Source organism: Protomyctophum bolini (assembly GCF_963924005.1).
Source record: "Protomyctophum bolini genome assembly, chromosome: 14".
NCBI classification, from domain to species: Eukaryota; Metazoa; Chordata; class Actinopteri; order Myctophiformes; family Myctophidae; genus Protomyctophum; species Protomyctophum bolini.
The window spans coordinates 40870055-40892191 of record NC_137875.1 but is presented as its reverse complement, the minus strand read 5'-3'; the positions used below and the strand labels follow the sequence as shown (position 1 = coordinate 40892191).

Sequence of the window (22137 nt, the reverse complement as noted above, 5' to 3'; positions counted from 1 at the left end):
TGTGGGTGTGTCTTGATTGATTGTGGGTGTGTCTTGATTGATTGTGGGTGTGGCTTGTTTGTGGGTGTGGCTTGATTGTTTGTGGGTGTGGCTTGATTGTTTGTGGGAGTGGCTTGATTGTTTGTGGGTGTGGCTTGATTGTTTGTGGGTGTGGCTTGTTTGTTTGTGGGTGTGGCTCGGTTGTTTGTGGGTGTGGCTTGTTTGTGGGTGTGGCTTGTTTGTGGGTGTGGCTGTTTGCGGGTGTGGCTTGTTTGTGGGTGTGGCTTGATTGGTTGTGGGTGTGGCTTGATTGTTTGTGGGTGTGGCTTGATTGGTTGTGGGTGTGGCTTTTTGTGGGTGTGGCTTGTTTGTGGGTGTGGCTGTTTGTGGGTGTGGCTTGATTGTTTGTGGGTGTGGCTTGATTGTTTGTGGGAGTGGCTTGATTGTTTGTGGGTGTGGCTTGATTGATTGTGGGTGTGGCTTGATTGTTTGTAGGGGTGGCTTGATTGTTTGTGGGTGTGGCTTGATTGTTTGTGGGTGTGGCTGTTTGTGGGTGTGGCTTGATTGTTGGCGGGTCTTGTTTGTGGGTGTGGCTTGATTGTGGGTGTGGCTTGTTTGTGGGTGTGGCTTGATTGTGGGTGTGGCTGTTTGTGGGTGTGGCTTGATTGTTTGTGGGTGTGGCTTGATTGTTTGTGGGCGGGTCTTGTTTGCGGGTGTGGCTTGATTGTTTGTGGGTGTGGCTTGATTGTTTGTGGGTGTGGCTTGATTGTTTGTGGGTGTGGCTTGATTGTTTGTGGGAGTGGCTTGATTGTTTGTGGGTGTTGCTTGATTGTTTGTGGGTGTGGCTTGATTGTTTGTGGGCGTGACTTGTTTGTTTGTGGGAGTGGCTTTGTTGTTTGTGGGTGTGGCTTGATTGTTTGTGGGTGTGGCTTGATTGTTTGTGGGTGTGACTTGTTTGTGGGAGTGGCTTTGTTGTTTGTGGGTGTGGCTTGATTGTTTGTGGGTGTAGCTTGATTGTTTGTGGGCGTGTCTTGATTGTTTGTGGGTGTGGCTTGATTGTTTGTGGGTGTGGCTTGATTGTTTGTGGGTGTAGCTTGATTGTTTGTGGGCGTGTCTTGATTGTTTGTGGGTGTGGCTTGATTGATTGTGGGTGTGGCTTGATTGTTTGTGGGCGTGACTTGTTTGTTTGTGGGAGTGGCTTTGTTGTTTGTGGGTGTGGCTTGATGGTTTGTGGGTGTAGCTTGATTGTTTGTGGGCGTGTCTTGATTGTTTGTGGGTGTGGCTTGATTGTTTGTGGGTGTGGCTTGTTTGTTTGTGGGCGTAGCATGTTTGTTTGTGGGAGTGGCTTGTTTGTGGGTGTGGCTTGATTGTTTGTGGGTGTGGCTTGATTGTTTGTGGGCGTGACTTGTTTGTTTGTGGGAGTGGCTTTGTTGTTTGTGGGTGTGGCTTGATTGTTTGTGGGTGTGGCTTGATTGTTTGTGGGTGTGACTTGTTTGTGGGAGTGGCTTTGTTGTTTGTGGGTGTGGCTTGATTGTTTGTGGGTGTAGCTTGATTGTTTGTGGGCGTGTCTTGATTGTTTGTGGGTGTGGCTTGATTGTTTGTGGGTGTGGCTTGATTGTTTGTGGGTGTAGCTTGATTGTTTGTGGGCGTGTCTTGATTGTTTGTGGGTGTGGCTTGATTGTTTGTGGGTGTGGCTTGATTGTTTGTGGGTGTAGCTTGATTGTTTGTGGGCGTGTCTTGATTGTTTGTGGGTGTGGCTTGATTGATTGTGGGTGTGGCTTGATTGTTTGTGGGCGTGACTTGTTTGTTTGTGGGAGTGGCTTTGTTGTTTGTGGGTGTGGCTTGATGGTTTGTGGGTGTAGCTTGATTGTTTGTGGGCGTGTCTTGATTGTTTGTGGGTGTGGCTTGATTGTTTGTGGGTGTGGCTTGTTTGTTTGTGGGCGTAGCATGTTTGTTTGTGGGAGTGGCTTGTTTGTGGGTGTGGCTTGATTGTTTGTGGGTGTGGCTTGATTGTTTGTGGGCGTGACTTGTTTGTTTGTGGGAGTGGCTTTGTTGTTTGTGGGTGTGGCTTGATTGTTTGTGGGTGTGGCTTGATTGTTTGTGGGTGTGACTTGTTTGTGGGAGTGGCTTTGTTGTTTGTGGGTGTGGCTTGATTGTTTGTGGGTGTAGCTTGATTGTTTGTGGGCGTGTCTTGATTGTTTGTGGGTGTGGCTTGATTGTTTGTGGGTGTGGCTTGATTGTTTGTGGGTGTAGCTTGATTGTTTGTGGGCGTGTCTTGATTGTTTGTGGGTGTGGCTTGATTGTTTGTGGGTGTGGCTTGATTGTTTGTGGGTGTGACTTGTTTGTGGGAGTGGCTTTGTTGTTTGTGGGTGTGGCTTGATTGTTTGTGGGCGTGTCTTGTTTGTTTGTGGGAGTGGCTTTATTGTTTGTGGGTGTGGCATGATTGTTTGTGGGTGTGACTTGTTTGTGGGAGTGGCTTTGTTGTTTGTGGGTGTGGCTTGATTGTTTGTGGGCGTGACTTGTTTGTTTGTGGGAGTGGCTTTGTTGTTTGTGGGTGTGGCTTGATTGTTTGTGGGTGTGGCTTGTTTGTTTGTGGGTGTAGCTTGATTGTTTGTGGGCGTGTCTTGATTGTTTGTGGGTGTGGCTTGATTGTTTGTGGGTGTGACTTGTTTGTGGGAGTGGCTTTGTTGTTTGTGGGTGTGGCTTGATTGTTTGTGGGCGTAGCATGTTTGTTTGTGGGAGTGGCTTGTTTGTGGGTGTGGCTTGTTTGATTGTGGGTGTGGCTTGTTTGTTTGTGGGTGTGGCTTGTTTGTTTGTGGGTGTGGTTTGTTTGTGGGCGTGTCTTGATTGTGGGTGTGGCTTGTTTGTTTGTGGGCGTAGCATGTTTGTTTGTGGGAGTGGCTTGTTTGTGGGTGTGGCTTGTTTGATTGTGGGTGTGGCTTGTTTGTTTGTGGGAGTGGCTTGTTTGTGGGTGTGGCTTGATTGTTTGTGGGTGTGGCTTGATTGTTTGTGGGCGTGACTTGTTTGTTTGTGGGAGTGGCTTTGTTGTTTGTGGGTGTGGCTTGATGGTTTGTGGGTGTAGCTTGATTGTTTGTGGGCGTGTCTTGATTGTTTGTGGGTGTGGCTTGATTGTTTGTGGGTGTGGCTTGTTTGTTTGTGGGCGTAGCATGTTTGTTTGTGGGAGTGGCTTGTTTGTGGGTGTGGCTTGATTGTTTGTGGGTGTGGCTTGATTGTTTGTGGGCGTGACTTGTTTGTTTGTGGGAGTGGTTTTGTTGTTTGTGGGTGTGGCTTGATTGTTTGTGGGTGTGGCTTGATTGTTTGTGGGTGTGACTTGTTTGTGGGAGTGGCTTTGTTGTTTGTGGGTGTGGCTTGATTGTTTGTGGGTGTAGCTTGATTGTTTGTGGGCGTGTCTTGATTGTTTGTGGGTGTGGCTTGATTGTTTGTGGGTGTGGCTTGATTGTTTGTGGGTGTAGCTTGATTGTTTGTGGGCGTGTCTTGATTGTTTGTGGGTGTGGCTTGATTGTTTGTGGGTGTGGCTTGATTGTTTGCGGGTGTGGCTTGCTTGTTTGTGGGTGTGGCTTGATTGTTTGTGGGCGTGTCTTGTTTGTTTGTGGGAGTGGCTTTGTTGTTTGTGGGAGTGGCTTTATTGTTTGTGGGTGTGGCTTGTTTGTTTGTGGGCGTGTCTTGATTGTGGGTGTGGCTTGTTTGTTTGTGGGCGTAGCATGTTTGTTTGTGGGAGTGGCTTGTTTGTGGGTGTGGCTTGTCTGTTTGTGGGTGTGGCTTTATTGTTTGTGGGAGTGGCTTGATTGTTTGTGGGTGTAGCTTGATTGTTTGTGGGCGTGTCTTGATTGTTTGTGGGAGTGGCTTTATTGTTTGTGGGTGTGGCTTGTTTGTTTGTGGGCGTAGCATGTTTGTTTGTGGGAGTGGCTTGTTTGTGGGTGTGGCTTGATTGTTTGTGGGTGTGGCTTGATTGTTTGTGGGTGTGACTTGTTTGTGGGAGTGGCTTTGTTGTTTGTGGGTGTGGCTTGATTGTTTGTGGGCGTGACTTGTTTGTTTGTGGGAGTGGCTTTGTTGTTTGTGGGTGTGGCTTAATTGTTTGTGGGTGTGGCTTGTTTGTTTGTGGGCGTAGCATGTTTCTTTGTGGGAGTGGCTTGTTTGTGGGTTGGCTTGATTGTTTGTGGGTGTGGCTTGATTGTTTGTGGGTGTGACTTGTTTGTGGGAGTGGCTTTGTTGTTTGTGGGTGTGGCTTGCTTGTTTGTGGGTGTAGCTTGATTGTTTGTGGGCGTGTCTTGATTGTTTGTGGGCGTGTCTTGATTGTGGGTGTGGCTTGTTTGATTGTGGGTGTGGCTTGTTTGTTTGTGGGCGTAGCATGTTTGTTTGTGGGAGTGGCTTGTTTGTGGGTGTGGCATGTTTGTTTGTGGGAGTGGCTTGTTTGTGGGCGTAGCATGTTTGTTTGTGGGAGTGGCTTGTTTGTGGGTGTGGCTTGATTGTTTGTGGGTGTGGCTTGATTGTTTGTGGGCGTGACTTGTTTGTTTGTGGGAGTGGCTTTGTTGTTTGTGGGTGTGGCTTGATTGTTTGTGGGTGTGGCTTGATTGTTTGTGGGTGTAGCTTGATTGTTTGTGGGCGTGTCTTGATTGTTTGTGGGTGTGGCTTGATTGTTTGTGGGTGTGGCTTGATTGTTTGTGGGTGTAGCTTGATTGTTTGTGGGCGTGTCTTGATTGTTTGTGGGTGTGGCTTGATTGTTTGTGGGTGTGACTTGTTTGTGGGAGTGGCTTTATTGTTTGTGGGTGTGGCTTGATTGTTTGTGGGTGTGGCTTGATTGTTTGTGGGTGTGACTTGTTTGTGGGAGTGGCTTTGTTGTTTGTGGGTGTGGCTTGTTTGTTTGTGGGTGTAGCTTGATTGTTTGTGGGCGTGTCTTGATTGTTTGTGGGTGTGGCTTGATTGTTTGTGGGTGTGGCTTGATTGTTTGTGGGTGTGACTTGTTTGTGGGTGTGGCTTGATTGTTTGTGGGCGTGTCTTGTTTGTTTGTGGGAGTGGCTTTATTGTTTGTGGGTGTGGCTTGATTGTTTGTGGGTGTGACTTGTTTGTGGGAGTGGCTTTGTTGTTTGTGGGTGTGGCTTGATTGTTTGTGGGTGTAGCTTGATTGTTTGTGGGCGTGTCTTGATTGTTTGTGGGTGTGGCTTGATTGTTTGTGGGTGTGGCTTGATTGTTTGTGGGTGTGACTTGTTTGTGGCAGTTGCTTGTTTGTTTGTGGGTGTGGCTTGATTGTTTGTGGGTGTGGCTTGATTGTTTGTGGGTGTGGCTTGTTTGTTTGTGGGTGGGTGTGGCTTGTTTGTTTGTGGGTGTGGCTTGATTGTTTGTGGGTGTGGCTTGATTGTTTGTGGGTGTGGCTTGTTTGTTTGTGGGTGGGTGTGGCTTGTTTGTTTGTGGGTGTGGTTTGTTTGTTTGTGGGCGTGTCTTGATTGTGGGTGTGGCTTGTTTGTGGGTGTGGCTTGATTGTTTGCTGGGGTGGCTTGTTTGTGGGTGTGGCTTGTTTGTGGATTGTTTGTTTGTTTGTTTAATTAAGCCACACCCACAAACAACAAAGCCACTCCCACAAACAAGTCACACCCACAAACAATCAAGCCACACCCACAAACAATCAAGCCACACCCACAAACAAGCCACTCCCACAAACAAACATGCTACGCCCACAAACAAACAAGCCACACCCACAAACAAGCCACTCCCACAAACAAACATGCTACGCCCACAAACAAACAAGCCACACCCACAAACAACAAAGCCACTCCCACAAACAAGTCACACCCACAAACAATCAAGCCACACCCACAAACAATCAAGCCACACCCACAAACAAGCCACTCCCACAAACAAACATGCTACGCCCACAAACAAGCCACACCCACAAACAATCAAGCCACACCCACAAACAATCAAGACACGCCCACAAACAATCAAGCTACACCCACAAACAATCAAGCCACACCCACAAACAACAAAGCCACTCCCACAAACAAACAAGTCACGCCCACAAACAATCAAGCCACACCCACAAAAAATCAAGCCACACCCACAAACAATCAAGCCACACCCACAAACAAGCCACTCCCACAAACAAACATGCTACGCCCACAAACAAACAAGCCACACCCACAAACAATCAAGCTACACCCACAAACAATCAAGCCACACCCACAAACAACAAAGCCACTCCCACAAACAAACAAGTCACACCCACAAACAATCAAGCCACACCCACAAACAATCAAGCCACACCCACAAACAAGCCACTCCCACAAACAAACAAGACACGCCCACAAACAATCAAGCTACACCCACAAACAATCAAGCCACACCCACAAACAACAAAGCCACTCCCACAAACAAGTCACACCCACAAACAATCAAGCCACACCCACAAACAATCAAGCCACACCCACAAACAAGCCACTCCCACAAACAAACATGCTATGCCCACAATCAAGACACGCCCACAAACAAACAAACCACACCCACAAACAACAAAGCCACTCCAACAAACAAGTCACACCCACAAACAATCAAGCCACACCCACAAACAATCAAGCCACACCCACAAACAAGCCACTCCCACAAACAAACATGCTACGCCCACAAACAAACAAGCCACACCCACAAACAATCAAGCCACACCCACAAACAAGCCACTCCCACAAACAAACATGCTACGCCCACAAACAAACAAGCCACACCCACAAACAATCAAGCCACACCCACAAACAATCAAGCTACACCCACAAACAATCAAGCCACACCCACAAACAACAAAGCCACTCCCACAAACAAACAAGTCACGCAATCAAGCCACACCCACAAACAATCAAGCCACACCCACAAACAAGCCACTCCCACAAACAAACATGCTACGCCCACAAACAAACAAGCCACACCCACAAACAACAAAGCCATTCCCACAAACAAGTCACACCCACAAACAATCAAGCCACACCCACAAACAATCAAGCCACACCCACAAACAAGCCACTCCCACAAACAAACATGCTACGCCCACAAACAAACAAGCCACGCCCACAAACAATCAAGCCACACCCACAAACAATCAAGCCACACCCACAAACAATCAAGCCACACCCACAAACAAACCACACCCACAAACAAAAAAGTCACACCCACAAACAAGCCACACCCACAAACAACAAAGCCATTCCCACAAACAAGTCACACCCACAAACAATCAAGCCACACCCACAAACAATCAAGCCACACCCACAAACAAGCCACTCCCACAAACAAACATGCTACGCCCACAAACAAACAAGCCACACCCACAAACAACAAAGCCACTCCCACAAACAAACAAGTCACGCCCACAAACAATCAAGCCACACCCACAAACAATCAAGCCACACCCACAAACAAGCCACTCCCACAAACAAACATGCTACGCCCACAAACAAACAAGCCACACCCACAAACAATCAAGCCACACCCACAAACAATCAAGACACGCCCACAAACAATCAAGCTACACCCACAAACAATCAAGCCACACCCACAAACAACAAAGCCACTCCCACAAACAAACAAGCCACACCCACAAACAATCAAGACACGCCCACAAACAATCAAGCCACACCCACAAACAATCAAGCCACACCCACAAACAATCAAGCCACACCCACAAACAACAAAGCCACTCCCACAAACAAACAAGTCACGCCCACAAACAATCAAGCCACACCCACAAACAATCAAGCCACACCCACAAACAAGCCACTCCCACAAACAAACATGCTACGCCCACAAACAAACAAGCCACACCCACAAACAACAAAGCCACTCCCACAAACAAACAAGTCACACCCACAAACAATCAAGCCACACCCACAAACAATCAAGCCACACCCACAAACAAGCCACTCCCACAAACAAACATGCTACGCCCATAATCAAGACACGCCCACAAACAAACAAACCACACCCACAAACAACAAAGCCACTCCCACAAACAAGTCACACCCACAAACAATCAAGCCACACCCACAATCAATCAAGCCACACCCACAAACAAGCCACTCCCACAAACAAACATGCTACGCCCACAAACAAACAAGCCACACCCACAAACAATCAAGCCACACCCACAAACAAGCCACTCCCACAAACAAACATGCTACGCCCACAAACAAACAAGCCACACCCACAAACAATCAAGCCACACCCACAAACAACAAAGCCACTCCCACAAACAAACAAGTCACGCCCACAAACAATCAAGCCACACCCACAAACAATCAAGCCACACCCACAAACAAGCCACTCCCACAAACAAACATGCTACGCCCACAAACAAACAAGCCACACCCACAAACAATCAAGCCACACCCACAAACAATCAAGACACGCCCACAAACAATCAAGCTACACCCACAAACAATCAAGCCACACCCACAAACAACAAAGCCACTCCCACAAACAAACAAGCCACACCCACAAAACAATCAAGACACGCCCACAAACAATCAAGCCACACCCACAAACAATCAAGCCACACCCACAAACAATCAAGATACGCCCACAAACAATCAAGCCACACCCACAAACAAACAAGCCACACCCACAAACAATCAAGCCACACCCACAAACAAGCCACTCCCACAAACAAACATGCTACGCCCACAAACAAACAAGCCACACCCACAAACAATCAAGCCACACCCACAAACAACAAAGCCACTCCCACAAACAAACAAGTCACGCCCACAAACAATCAAGCCACACCCACAAACAATCAAGCCACACCCACAAACAAGCCACTCCCACAAACAAACATGCTACGCCCACAAACAAACAAGCCACACCCACAAACAATCAAGCCACACCCACAAACAATCAAGACACGCCCACAAACAATCAAGCTACACCCACAAACAATCAAGCCACACCCACAAACAACAAAGCCACTCCCACAAACAAACAAGCCACACCCACAAAACAATCAAGACACGCCCACAAACAATCAAGCCACACCCACAAACAATCAAGCCACACCCACAAACAATCAAGATACGCCCACAAACAATCAAGACACGCCCACAAACAAACAAACCACACCCAAAAACAACAAAGCCACTCCCACAAACAAGTCACACCCACAAACAATCAAGCCACACCCACAATCAATCAAGCCACACCCACAAACAAGCCACTCCCACAAACAAACATGCTACGCCCACAAACAAACAAGCCACACCCACAAACAATCAAGCCACACCCACAAACAAGCCACTCCCACAAACAAACATGCTACGCCCACAAACAAACAAGCCACACCCACAAACAATCAAGCCACACCCACAAACAACAAAGCCACTCCCACAAACAAACAAGTCACGCCCACAAACAATCAAGCCACACCCACAAACAATCAAGCCACGCCCACAAACAAGCCACTCCCACAAACAAACATGCTACGCCCACAAACAAACAAGCCACACCCACAAACAATCAAGCCACACCCACAAACAATCAAGACACGCCCACAAACAATCAAGCTACACCCACAAACAATCAAGCCACACCCACAAACAACAAAGCCACTCCCACAAACAAACAAGCCACACCCACAAACAATCAAGACACGCCCACAAACAATCAAGCCACACCCACAAACAATCAAGCCACACCCACAAACAATCAAGATACGCCCACAAACAATCAAGCCACACCCACAAACAATCAAGCCACACCCACAAACAACAAAGCCACTCCCACAAACAAACAAGTCACACCCACAAACAATCAAGCCACACCCACAAACAATCAAGCCACACCCACAAACAAGCCACTCCCACAAACAAACATGCTACGCCCACAATCAAGACACGCCCACAAACAAACAAACCACACCCACAAACAACAAAGCCACTCCCACAAACAAGTCACACCCACAAACAATCAAGCCACACCCACAAACAATCAAGCCACACCCACAAACAAGCCACTCCCACAAACAAACATGCTACGCCCACAAACAAACAAGCCACACCCACAAACAATCAAGCCACACCCACAAACAAGCCACTCCCACAAACAAACATGCTACGCCCACAAACAAACAAGCCACACCCACAAACAATCAAGCCACACCCACAAACAACAAAGCCACTCCCACAAACAAACAAGTCACGCCCACAAACAATCAAGCCACACCCACAAACAATCAAGCCACACCCACAAACAAGCCACTCCCACAAACAAACATGCTACGCCCACAAACAAACAAGCCACACCCACAAACAACAAAGCCATTCCCACAAACAAGTCACACCCACAAACAATCAAGCCACACCCACAAACAATCAAGCCACACCCACAAACAAGCCACTCCCACAAACAAACATGCTACGCCCACAAACAAACAAGCCACGCCCACAAACAATCAAGCCACACCCACAAACAATCAAGCCACACCCACAAACAATCAAGCCACACCCACAAACAAACCACACCCACAAACAAAAAAGTCACACCCACAAACAAGCCACACCCACAAACAATCAAGCATAGGACATAGGACTCTACAGCGTAGGACGTAGGTCTCTAAAGCTTAGGACGTAACCTAGGACGTAGGTCTCTAAAGCGTAGGACGTAACGTAGGACGTAGGTCTCTAAAACGTAGGACGTAGGTCTCTGAAGCATAGGACGTAGGTCTCTACAGCGTAGGACGTAACGTAGGACATAGGTCTCTAAAACGTAAGACGTAGGTCTCTAAAGCCTAGGACGTAACGTAGGACATAGGTCTCTAAAACGTAAGACGTAGGTCTCTACAGCATAGGACGTAACGTAGGACAGACGTAGGTCTCTAAAATGTAGGACGTAGCGTAGGACGTAGGTCTCTAAAGCGTAGGACGTAGGTCTCTACAGCGTAGGACGTAACGTAGGACGTAGGTCTCCAAAACGTAGGACGTAGGTCTCTACAGCGTAGGACGTAACGTAGGACGTAGGTCTCTAAAATGTAGGTCTCTACAGCGTGTGACGTAACGTAGGACGTAGGTCTCTAAAACGTAGGACGTAGCGTAGGACGTAGGTCTCTAAAGCGTAGGACGTAGGTCTCTAAAACGTAGGACGTAGCTCTCTACAGCGTGTGACGTAACGTAGGACGTAGGTCTCTAAAACGTAGGATGTAGCGTAGGACGTAGGTCTCTACAGCGTAGGACGTAGATCTCCACAGCGTACGACGTAGGTCTCTACAGCGTAGGACGTAACGTAGGACATAGGTCTCTAAAACGTAAGACGTAGGTCTCTAAAGCGTAGGACGTAACGTAGGACGTAGGTCTCTAAAACGTAGGACGTAGGTCTCTACAGCGTAGGACGTAACGTAGGACATAGGTCTCTAAAACGTAAGACGTAGGTCTCTAAAGCGTAGGACGTAACGTAGGACGTAGGTCTCTAAAATGTAGGACGTAGGTCTCTACAGCGTAGGACGTAACGTAGGACATAGGTCTCTAAAACGTAAGACGTAGGTCTCTAAAGCATAGGACGTAACGTAGGACGTAGGTCTCTAAAACGTAGGACGTAGGTCTCTACAGCGTGTGACGTAACGTAGGACGTAGGTCTCTAAAACGCAGGACGTAGCGTAGGACATAGGTCTCTAAAGCGTAGGACGTACGTCTCTACAGTGTAGGACGTACGTCTCTACAGCGTAGGACATAGGTCTCCACAGCGTACGACGTAGGTCTCTACAGCGTAGGACGTAACGTAGGACATAGGTCTCTAAAACGTAGGACGTAGGTCTCTAAAGCGTAGGACGTAACGTAGGACGTAGGTCTCTAAAACGTAGGACGTAGGTCTCTACAGCGTAGGACGTAACGTAGGACATAGGTCTCTAAAGCGTAAGACGTAGGTCTCTAAAGCGTAGGACGTAACGTAGGACGTAGGTCTCTAAAATGTAGGACGTAGGTCTCTACAGCGTAGGACGTAACGTAGGACGTAGGTCTCTAAAACGTAGGACGTAGGTCTCTACAGCGTGTGACGTAACGTAGGACGTAGGTCTCTAAAACGCAGGACGTAGCGTAGGACATAGGTCTCTAAAGCGTAGGACGTACGTCTCTACAGTGTAGGACGTACGTCTCTACAGCGTAGGACGTACGTCTCTACAGCGTAGGACGTACGTCTCTACAGCGTAGGACGTAGATCTCTAAAACGTAGGACGTAGCGTAGGACGTAGGTCTCTAAAGCGTAGGACGTAGGTCTCTACAGCGTAGGACGTAACGTAGGACATAGGTCTCTAAAACGTAAGACGTAGGTCTCTAAAGCGTAGGACGTAGGTCTCTAAAACGTAAGACGTAGGTCTCTACAGCGTAGGACGTAACGTAGGACATAGGTCTCTAAAACGTAAGACGTAGGTCTCTAAAGCGTAGGACGTAACGTAGGACGTAGGTCTCTAAAACGTAGGACGTAGGTCTCTACAGCGTGTGACGTAACGTAGGACGTAGGTCTCTAAAACGTAGGACGTAGGTCTCTACAGCGTGTGACGTAACGTAGGACGTAGGTCTCTAAAACGCAGGACGTAGCGTAGGACATAGGTCTCTAAAGCGTAGGACGTACGTCTCTACAGTGTAGGACGTAGGTCTCTAAAGCGTAGGACGTAGGTCTCTACAGCGTAGGACGTAACGTAGGACAGACGTAGGTCTCTAAAACATAGGACGTAGCGTGGGACGTAGGTCTCTACAGCGTAGGACGTAGGTCTCTACAGCGTGGGAGGTAACGCAGGACGTAGGTCTCTACAGCGTAGGACGTACGTATCTACAGCGTAGGACGTACGTCTCTACAGCGTAGGACGTAGATCTCTAAAACGTAGGACGTAGCGTAGGACGTAGGTCTCTAAAGCGTAGGACGTAACGTAGGACGGACGTAGGTCTCTGAAACATAGGGCGTAGCGTAGGACGTAGGTCTCTACAGCGTGGGACGTACGTCTCTACAGCGTAGGACGTAGATCTCTAAAACGCAGGACGTAGCGTAGGACATAGGTCTCTAAAGCGTAGGACGTACGTCTCTACAGTGTAGGACGTACGTCTCTACAGCGTGGTACGTAGATGTCTAAAACGTAGGACGTAGGTCTCTAAAACGTAGGACGTAGGTCTCTGAAGCATAGGACGTAGGTCTCTACAGCGTAGGACGTAACGTAGGACATAGGTCTAGGTAGCCTTTAAAGTGCGATAGCTCCTCCCACAAAGGTCAGAAATAAAAGTTAGTCGCGTCCACGCGTAGCTATCGATAAGACGAACGCGATGATATGTGGCTCGCTTCTGGTACTCAATTTTAAATTCAGCATTTCAACCAAAAACACATTCTTAGCATCGGTAACCCTATAAACCTTTCGATCAGGTAAAACTAGGGTTATCTAGGGTTAGGGTTAGGGGCTACGGGGGTCGCACGACAATGGCGGACATATCAGATCGTAGGCCTCGGAAAGCTGGAAACGCCAACGTCAATTACTTGTCTGACGGACGTATCGTTCAAGAGCTATCGCGCGTTGAAAACTAACCCTAACCCTAGCCAATTAAGAGAACCGTAAGTCCGTGTGCTGGGAAACACATATCAGCGCGTTCGCCTCGCCGTTCTGAGTCGGAAAATGGTCTCGGTTTTTTACAGAAGATTTCTGGCGGCTAAGTGGCTAGTACACCCACTTCCCGACATCGTAGAGACACGAGACCACCACGGCTGTATTCAGCGGGAAAAAGTGAGTCTAGGGAGCCCGCTCCCGACGCTCAAAGACACTCGGAAGACCCAAAGGTCAAGCGTTGACATTTAAGGCTTTAATTTGCGGCCTCCCAGCTTTAAAATTCAATAAGATATTCAAAAAAATTGCTGTCTTCACAAACAAGACTGTTTCTAAATGTTTGAAGCGTCCCGAATCCGATGGAAGTGGTTTCGTAGCTCTCCGACACTGCTAACTCTCCGCCAAATCAAAAGAGACACGTTTTTTCAGCCCCTAGAGCTCAATTATTATTTATTTTTTTCAAACAACACATTTTCTGAATCACTTTTTCATGCCGGATTTAATGGAATTGGTCCCGTTTTCCACAACATTTCGGGGGGCTGGGGACAGGAAGTGGGCGTTTACACCCACTTCCTGACGTCGTAGAGAGATAAGACCACCACCGTTGGAATCGGGGGGGAAAAGTAAGTGGGAATACATGCCCCTTGATTGGAAAAAATCACAGGAAATATGTCCTTTTTGGATGCAAAGGTGACATTTTTACAAACTTTAGCGCCCTTTTTCACCACTTTCCCAAGGTCAGACAGTCTCGTCGTTGATATATTCGGATTCAGCGGGAAAAAGTGAGTCCAGAGAGGTATCTGTCGGATTAAAAAAAAAAAAGCACAACACTCCCTGTAGTTTGACGGTTAGCGCCACCTTTAGGCCCTTTCCAAAAGTCCTTTTGTTTCAAACAAGACATACTTTTGTTCAGAAGGTGAAGCTGAATCTGGGGAACCTGCTCCCGTCGCTCAAAGACACTCCTAAGGTCTAGGGTCAAGGTGTGACCTTGACAGGCTTCAAATGCGGCCTCCCAGCTTTACACCGGTGTGTGTGTGTGTGTGTGTGTGTGTGTGTGTGTGTGTGTGTGTGTGTGTGTGTGTGTGTGTGTGTGTGTGTGTGTGTGTGTGTGTGTGTGTGTGTGTGTGTGTGTGTGTGCGTGTGTGTGGGAGTGTGTGTGTGTGTGTGTGTGTGTGGGAGTGTGTGTGTGTGTGCATGCGTGCGTGCGTGCGTGAGTGTGCCATCATCAAATTCATAGAGTAGTGTGGTCACTGGTGTTTCTCAACCTTGTCAGGGCGTGACCCCATCCAAATTAATCACTTTTGAACTGGGGACCCTGACAAGAACATGGGATGCATTCCCTTTTGCTTGACTCCCGGTTCCACAGGAATAGGCCTATTTATATAGTGAAATAACCATCCATCATTTCCCATTTTTGTCTTGATCAGTGTTTGAACATGAAGTTTTATAGTAGGCTATTCTTCAATAGTATGCATTGCAATTATTTGAAAACCGTGTATTCATATTTGATGGTGTGCATGGTAAATAATTGGATGGCCAAAACACATTTATGTTTTATGTTTTACTTTTGGCTGTCTGCTAATCACAAGGTCATAAAATATCTCATATTGCTTTCTCTAGGCCCCCCCTCCCCCCTCTCTGTGTCTGTAACTGTAAAGAACCCAAACACGTTTTCTACTGAACTTTTCTATATTCTGGGTGAACAGACATTGTTATTATGACAATGTTACTTATTGTGAAACAAGTCGTTTTCCTTTGAGCCAAATGCTTTTATTTTGAAGGGAGTTTTGTGGGACATAGCTGTCGTGTATTGGTTACTGAAGTCACATGACCAGGAAGCAGGTGACGACAATACTCTATGGTGACGACAGGTAACAGAAATGTATAGGGAAACCATCCGGCAAGTCGACAGGAGCAGTCACTACAATAAAGCAACCAGAAAGACAATATGGGGTATATGATTCAATTCAGTAAGGATATAAGAACACAACAATAGCTACCTGCGCACCGGAAAGAGGAAGTATTACATAATAACCAGACAAGAGAGAGAGGAGACGCGTGTTTTGCTGCTGCTAAAAAGTAAACCGCTTTTTGCCATTGAGACTTTCAATGATTGTTTTAGCACCCCCGAAGAGGCATAAGGTTGGTACACTTGGACTGTGTTTGCAACATACAATACAACACGTTTGTGGAGCTAAATTACCTTTGATAAAGTGCACTGTTCAGTTTTGGTATATGGAATGAAAAACGTATTTCTGCAGCAAAGGCTCACAGTGCTACAAGGATAGTGCACTATAAACCAAAGTTTGGTTTGCTACTCTTTCTGTCAAGTGTGCTGTAAAGGAAAGGTTAGAAGTGCACATGCAAAGGAAGGATTGTTATCACTGCATTTCATACATTTTGGATAAAAAGGTCTTTATTTCATGTCATTATATTTACACTTAAAAAAGGTTAAAAGAAGGTATTTCATTACTCCATAGTTAAAACAGCTGCTAAAAAGGGAAAAACTAGTTCAATATAATAAGTGCTTGGTGATGTTGAAGTCATCAATTAATTGTAATATGTTACAGTGATTCTGATTGATGGTCAAAGCCATTTAAAAAGGAAATTGTACTGTTTTGGACTTAATAAATTCACTACCATCAGTTCAAGTCTTGACCTTTGTAGCAAATAGACCCTTACACGTCCATTTGGTTCCATGTAATGTAGGTGATTTGTTCAAGGGGTATAAATTGGCAGATTGACTGAACAGGCAATTTATTTTTCAAGGGTCAACCATCTGTTTTTTTTTTACTGTGCATTTTTACTTTTGTGTTGAGGAAAGGTGTCGAGGACAGCCAGCATGCACGCAGACGTCGTCACATCCACAGGGGGAAAGGTGTGGAGGACAGCCAGCGTGCACGCAGACGTCGTCACATCCACAGGGGGAAAGGTGTGGAGGACAGCCAGCGTGCACGCAGACGTCGTCACATCCACAGGGGCAGAGGTCCACTTCTGTTTACTTCACTGCCAGCCAGGGCAATGCCAGCATGTATGAAGGAGGGTAGGTGTCTGCCATTTACATTCAGTACCACAGTACTACTACATACACAATGTTCAAGGAAAACATTAGTACTGTAGGTCTGAATAGCATGTGTGGCAGCATAATACAAGTACTTCCAGTACTTCTCTTACAATCAGATGGTGGCGTCCTTCAGGTTAGGGCTCAATTCATCCACTCTGTCTGTTCATCCATCCACACACTTTTAACATAGGATATATGGACAGAGGGTTGGTGGGCGGGCAGATCGTGGTCACAAACGTAACATCCGGACATAGGACGCACATCGTTGCTCCGATCTGTACCAAACCTGGCACAAACTCTGTTCGGGGCTGCCACCACGTTAGACGGTTAGAGGCAGGCACACACACGTGTTCAAGGGTCCTTGAGCAAGACACTGAACCCCAAATTGCTCCTTATAAGGGTGGTTGCCACCAATGTCGGAGTGATGAAAGTGCGTTTGAAATGTAACACACATTGTATTGCACTTTTTTCTTTTCTTTTCTTACACAATTTCCTTCACTCTGTTTTCCTCAGCTATATCTCTGTGAGGCTGCTGGAGATCTGTCTTCCTCCTCCCAAGATCTTCATCAGGAACCTTGGACCATCTAAAGCCAACATGCAGCAGTTTCTATGTCAGTCGTGCTTAGATTTTTCAAAAATAGCAGACCTACAAGTTCGTAGCGCGCTATGAGCTTGTATATCTGCTATTTTTCAATAAATAAAGCATAACAAAAGGGGTTCCCCATTTGGCGGGAACCCCTTTTGGTGTTTCAAACTTTAGCTGTTGAAAAATAGCAGACCTACAAGCTTGTAGCGCGCCACTCGGTAACCACAATTAGCATTGTATTTGTGCATTTGCCAGACTGTGCTTTTTATGAAACTTTATGGATCTTGCTTCCTTGTTTCTCACTGTATGTAGTTAAAAACATGCACAAGCCATACATGACATTTCATTGGCCGAAAGTAGCCGGGTAGACGTACAGTATTACTGATGTCATCTCAGCTATCATTTTAGGCCGTTGAAGTTTCAGGTTTGGTAAAAATGAGAGGGGACTCAAGGAAATAAGCAAGGAATTGAGGTGCCACCTGTGTCATTGATGGGGATTGAAATCTTGTTGTGTGTAATGACTCGTATCCCAAGTCCCAGGGCTGTGTGTTCCAGACCAACTGCTGTGTTGTAATGGTCAGCTTCCTAGATGGAAGGCTTTGGTCAGTGAACTAGCTACTGACGAACAGTCAGACACACTAAAGACAAATACATGTACAGTGACAAATAGACATGGTCACACACTTGACACATACGTAAGGTTACCTTGCTGGCTAGCAAATCGCAGTCTTTAGTGAAAAGTTGCTCAGAGAGATGCAAAATAGGAGATGATCATTGATGCGCCCTGTCCAATCCAGTGTACAACCAGTTACTTACAAACTATAACGGCACAATATGGTTCCTTAGCAGTAGCACCTTGTCCGCTCCCCAGTATGTGTTAGTTATTGCCCACTGTTCTGCGTTGTAATTTTGTTAAATTTGTAAGCTTTAAGGCTGTTCTCGTTTTTGTTTGTGCCTCCTACACACATGTGTGTAGCTTGTATGATCTACAAGCTCATAGCGCGCCACCGAGTGGCGCGCTACGAGCTTGTAGGTCTGCTGTTTTTGAAAAATCAAAGAACGACTGACATTTTTAGAATCTGATCTCAGGTCAGAATGGGTTAATCAGACCAGTGTGTGTCCAGTGGAAACCTCGTATGAATCTGATCTCAGGTCAGAATGGGTTAATCTCTAGGCGTTGTGTTTTGCTTGGTCAAAGGAGCACTTCATCCATTTTCAACAGTGGTGTCTTGCTCGTAGAACGCAGTACCATGCCGTGGTGACCACGCTAGAACGTCCCGTCCCGTCCCCCTAGATTCAAGAGAAGATCATCCACCTCGGGTCACCAGACTTTCCAAAACGCACCACGTGCCCTGCAGTGGTCTAGGTTTACTGGCGGTGGGCGCGGCCCCCTATTTTCACACGTCGTGTATACGTATAACAACAGGTTAAAACTGTTTACCTGAACGCACGTTCTCACACACGGTAAAAGCAACACAGCGCAGCAGTATGGCTCCAGTAGGCTACAGCTTCTGTGGTGTTCTGCACGCAACGATAATGCCTCCTCCACCGTCGAAGCAGAGATTTGTCCGATTCCAAAGCAAACGTTTTAGTTTCGCTATATACTGCAGCACAGTAAAGAAGTTTGTCTGACTATTTTAAGTCTACTTTTGTGTTTGTGTGTCTAAAACTCTCACACACTATAAATAATACACTAGGCTTAGGCTATCAGCTGCATGCCATGCACACATGTACTGTAGGCGCATGCGCACCTTCTTGCTCGTGACATCATGGAAGAAAAAAAAAACACCATTAAAACACTGATTTTCAATCAGTGCCTCTCTTCAATTTGTGTGTTTCAGATACAACAAACGCATCAACGACATAAGAGAATGCAAGGAACAAGCACTGTCTCATGCGTACGTATCCTAATCTCTCTTTGCCCTCCATCTCTTAATCTGCCTCTATCTGTCTATCTATCCATCCATACATCCTTCTCTCTTGTCTTTGTCTCTTCTCGCCTTTCCCTCTTTCTCAACCTGCTATCCTTTTATCTTGCATGCTTTTGCACTTGTTTAACCACTTTCTCTAATTGGCCACTCATTCCTCCATCCATTAGTCTTTTAGTCCTGCATCCCTTCACTTTTTAATCACTTAAACCTTATGCTTTTACGCCCCCTGATGTTTTCACGCTACACTAATAATATCTGTGTGTTCACCCCAGAAAAGGGATGGAAGAAAAAATGCTATTGAGAAACATTCCACTTATTGGCTGTCTGGGCCAGTTTCTTTGGCCAATGTCAATGGGCTGACATTACTGACCCTACCAAAATCCATTTAAGGTTTTAGTATAAAACAAAAAAAATATATAGTATGACCAGTTATTGAACTAGTAAAGGTAAAATATTTAATTCCTCCCCTGCTCAACCACCTGCCTTCTCTCCTCTTCTGTCAGTGGTACTCTCATCTTACCATGTTGTCCCGAAGGTGATAGAATATATAATTGAATGATGTGTCATTGGGCATCATCTATGTGTTTGATGTGCAGAGGCTCCATGCACAGAGAGAGACGCAAGTTTCTCCGCTCTGCTCTGAAGGAGTTGGCTACCGTCCTTGCTGACCAGCCTGGACTCCTGGGCCCAAAGGTAATATATAATGTCAACTTAACCCATTCTTGGGGTGGGAACCCCTTTTGGTGTTTTTAACTAAGCATTATGTTATGCTTTAGCTATTGAAAAATAGCAGATCTACAAGCTCATAGCGTGCCACCGAGTGGCGCACTACGAGCTTGTAGGTCTGCTATTTTCTTATTTTTATGATCAGTACTTTATTTTAGATTTTTTACAAACGCATACAACAGACAACCTAAAATACAGACACAAGCAACAACAGCAGAGTACGTATTCATGGACAGACAAGATAGATAAGAAAAAATTGAAAATAGTTTACATTATTTAGACGACCAAACGCAGCATCATCAACCGTATCATAATGTGTATTAATACAATAAACAATCAAGAACAAAGAGTGCATTGCCTGACCATGGATCACACCAAGGGACCTGCAACATGACTGAGGAACACGTCCCACTTCAGATCATATTTTAGGTCTGCTATTTTTGAAAAATCGTAAGGCACAAATCTTTGAATATATATTCTTTCAGAGCGAACGTTTTTTATTTATTCCGACGTCAGGCCTGGGTTAAAGAGTCGTGCTGCAATATTTGTATATTCTATGTTATGGAGTTCCTGTGGAGAGCCAGAAGTACAGGACCACAACGTTAGTACTGCGAATAATAATAATGGTGATTCCTGATCTGGTACTGGTACCCAGTTTATACAAGCTCAAAATCTGGGCATTTGAAATCACGCAATGCTTTAGCGCTTTGTCCCTTACTCCAAGTTGTGCATTGTGGGATTGGGATAATGCCTTTTCAATCGGGGCCAGAATACGTTATCACACAGTTTATTAAGGGAATACATTATGTTCTGATAACTAGTGTGATTCTGTCTTCTTATAAACCTAATGATTTAAGATGAACTTTTCTACTTTCTATTTAACACCTGCATGAGTTGGCCCTATAATGTTCTGATGAAGATAATGATACCAAAGTAGTGTGTTTTTTCTTTGTACAGTAGGTGTTCAAAAAGAGACCTTTCTCTCTTTTACTCTGTGTTCTCCACCTGCAGGCGCTGTTTGTGTTCATGGCATTATCGTTTGCCCGTGATGAAATCATCTGGCTCCTTCGTCACGCCGACAACATCCAGAAGAAAAGTACAGATGACTTCATAGACAAGTAAGCAAACACACACACACACGCACAATAATACACACACACTGATACATGATCGCACACAGTAATGTGTGTTTGGTTGCTATGTATATAATGGAATGTACATCGCTAGGCACGACAGAATTGTTGACCTATTAGCTAAGTTCATATGTTTCATCATCTGCCAAAATGTATAAGCACTCGTATGTTTTAACTGCCATGTTCATGTAGCCAGACTCAAATCACACTGTCGTGTGGTATTTGAGTCTATGATGATTTCAGATGTCACAGCTAATACACCAGATATTGTTGGTGTTGATGACAGTAGAGAAGTGACCATTTTGGAAGTGGCATGTACATTTGACCACAGTCTGGAAGAGGCATTCCTTACCAAGGTGCTTAAGTACCAGCGTCTTAAAGATGCTATTATACAGCTTGGCTACAAATGTAAACTACTTGTGTTCATATTTGGAAGCCTTGGTAATGTCCATAAATCAGTCGTGAGGTGCCTGCAGATTGCAGGCATGCCCAAGCTGAGAGCTGATCAGGCATCGGCAAAATTCTGTTCAGTGTCTGCAATAATTGGCAGTCGCCATATATGGAGAAGGCGATGCCCGTGATCTGTATCCTGAAGCACTTGTTGTAGAGTTTTCCAAGTTTGCGCATCCACTATTGTTTGTGTTCAAGAATTTCTTGTTAAGTGTGTGTGTGTGTGTGTGTGTGTGTGTGTGTGTGTGTGTGTGTGTGTGTGTGTGTGTGTGTTACAGACACATAGCAGAGTTGATCTTCTACATGGAGGAGCTGAGGGCCCATGTGAGGAAGTATGGTCCAGTCATGCAGAGGTACTACGTTCAGTATCTATCTGGTTTCGATGCTGTGGTGCTCAACGAACTGGTGCAGGTACACACACACACACACACACACACACACACACACACACACACACACACACACACACACACACACACACACAAGCATTGAAAATGTCAGTGGGACAATCTTAATTAACGGGGGGAAGGGGGTTACTGAAACTACCCCTACCACCCATGGTTTCATATTCCTAATATTTATTTGTATGACAATGATGAATAATGGCTAAAGGAACATGCATCGATAACATTAATCACCGTAAGAATGGAACTTGTTTTTTCTATGCTAGAACCTCTCTGTGTCCAGAAGATGAATCAATC

General features: G+C 45.9%; 1 protein-coding gene across 1 annotated transcript; it reads left to right on the top strand.

The window, feature by feature from the left end:
• Positions 1–15523: 15523 nt before the first annotated feature.
• On the top strand, positions 15524–22130 carry LOC308328889 (nck-associated protein 1-like; the record flags this gene model as incomplete). The annotated part of the gene is made up of 8 exons (XM_080783001.1): positions 15524–15688; positions 16371–16589; positions 17124–17221; positions 19038–19094; positions 19724–19820; positions 20865–20971; positions 21715–21847; positions 22107–22130. The coding sequence occupies exons 5-8, from the start codon at positions 19731–19733 to the stop codon at positions 22128–22130; spliced, it is 354 nt and encodes a 117-aa protein (XP_080639127.1). The 5' UTR covers positions 15524–15688; positions 16371–16589; positions 17124–17221; positions 19038–19094; positions 19724–19730.
• Between the last annotated feature and the right edge of the window lie 7 nt (positions 22131–22137).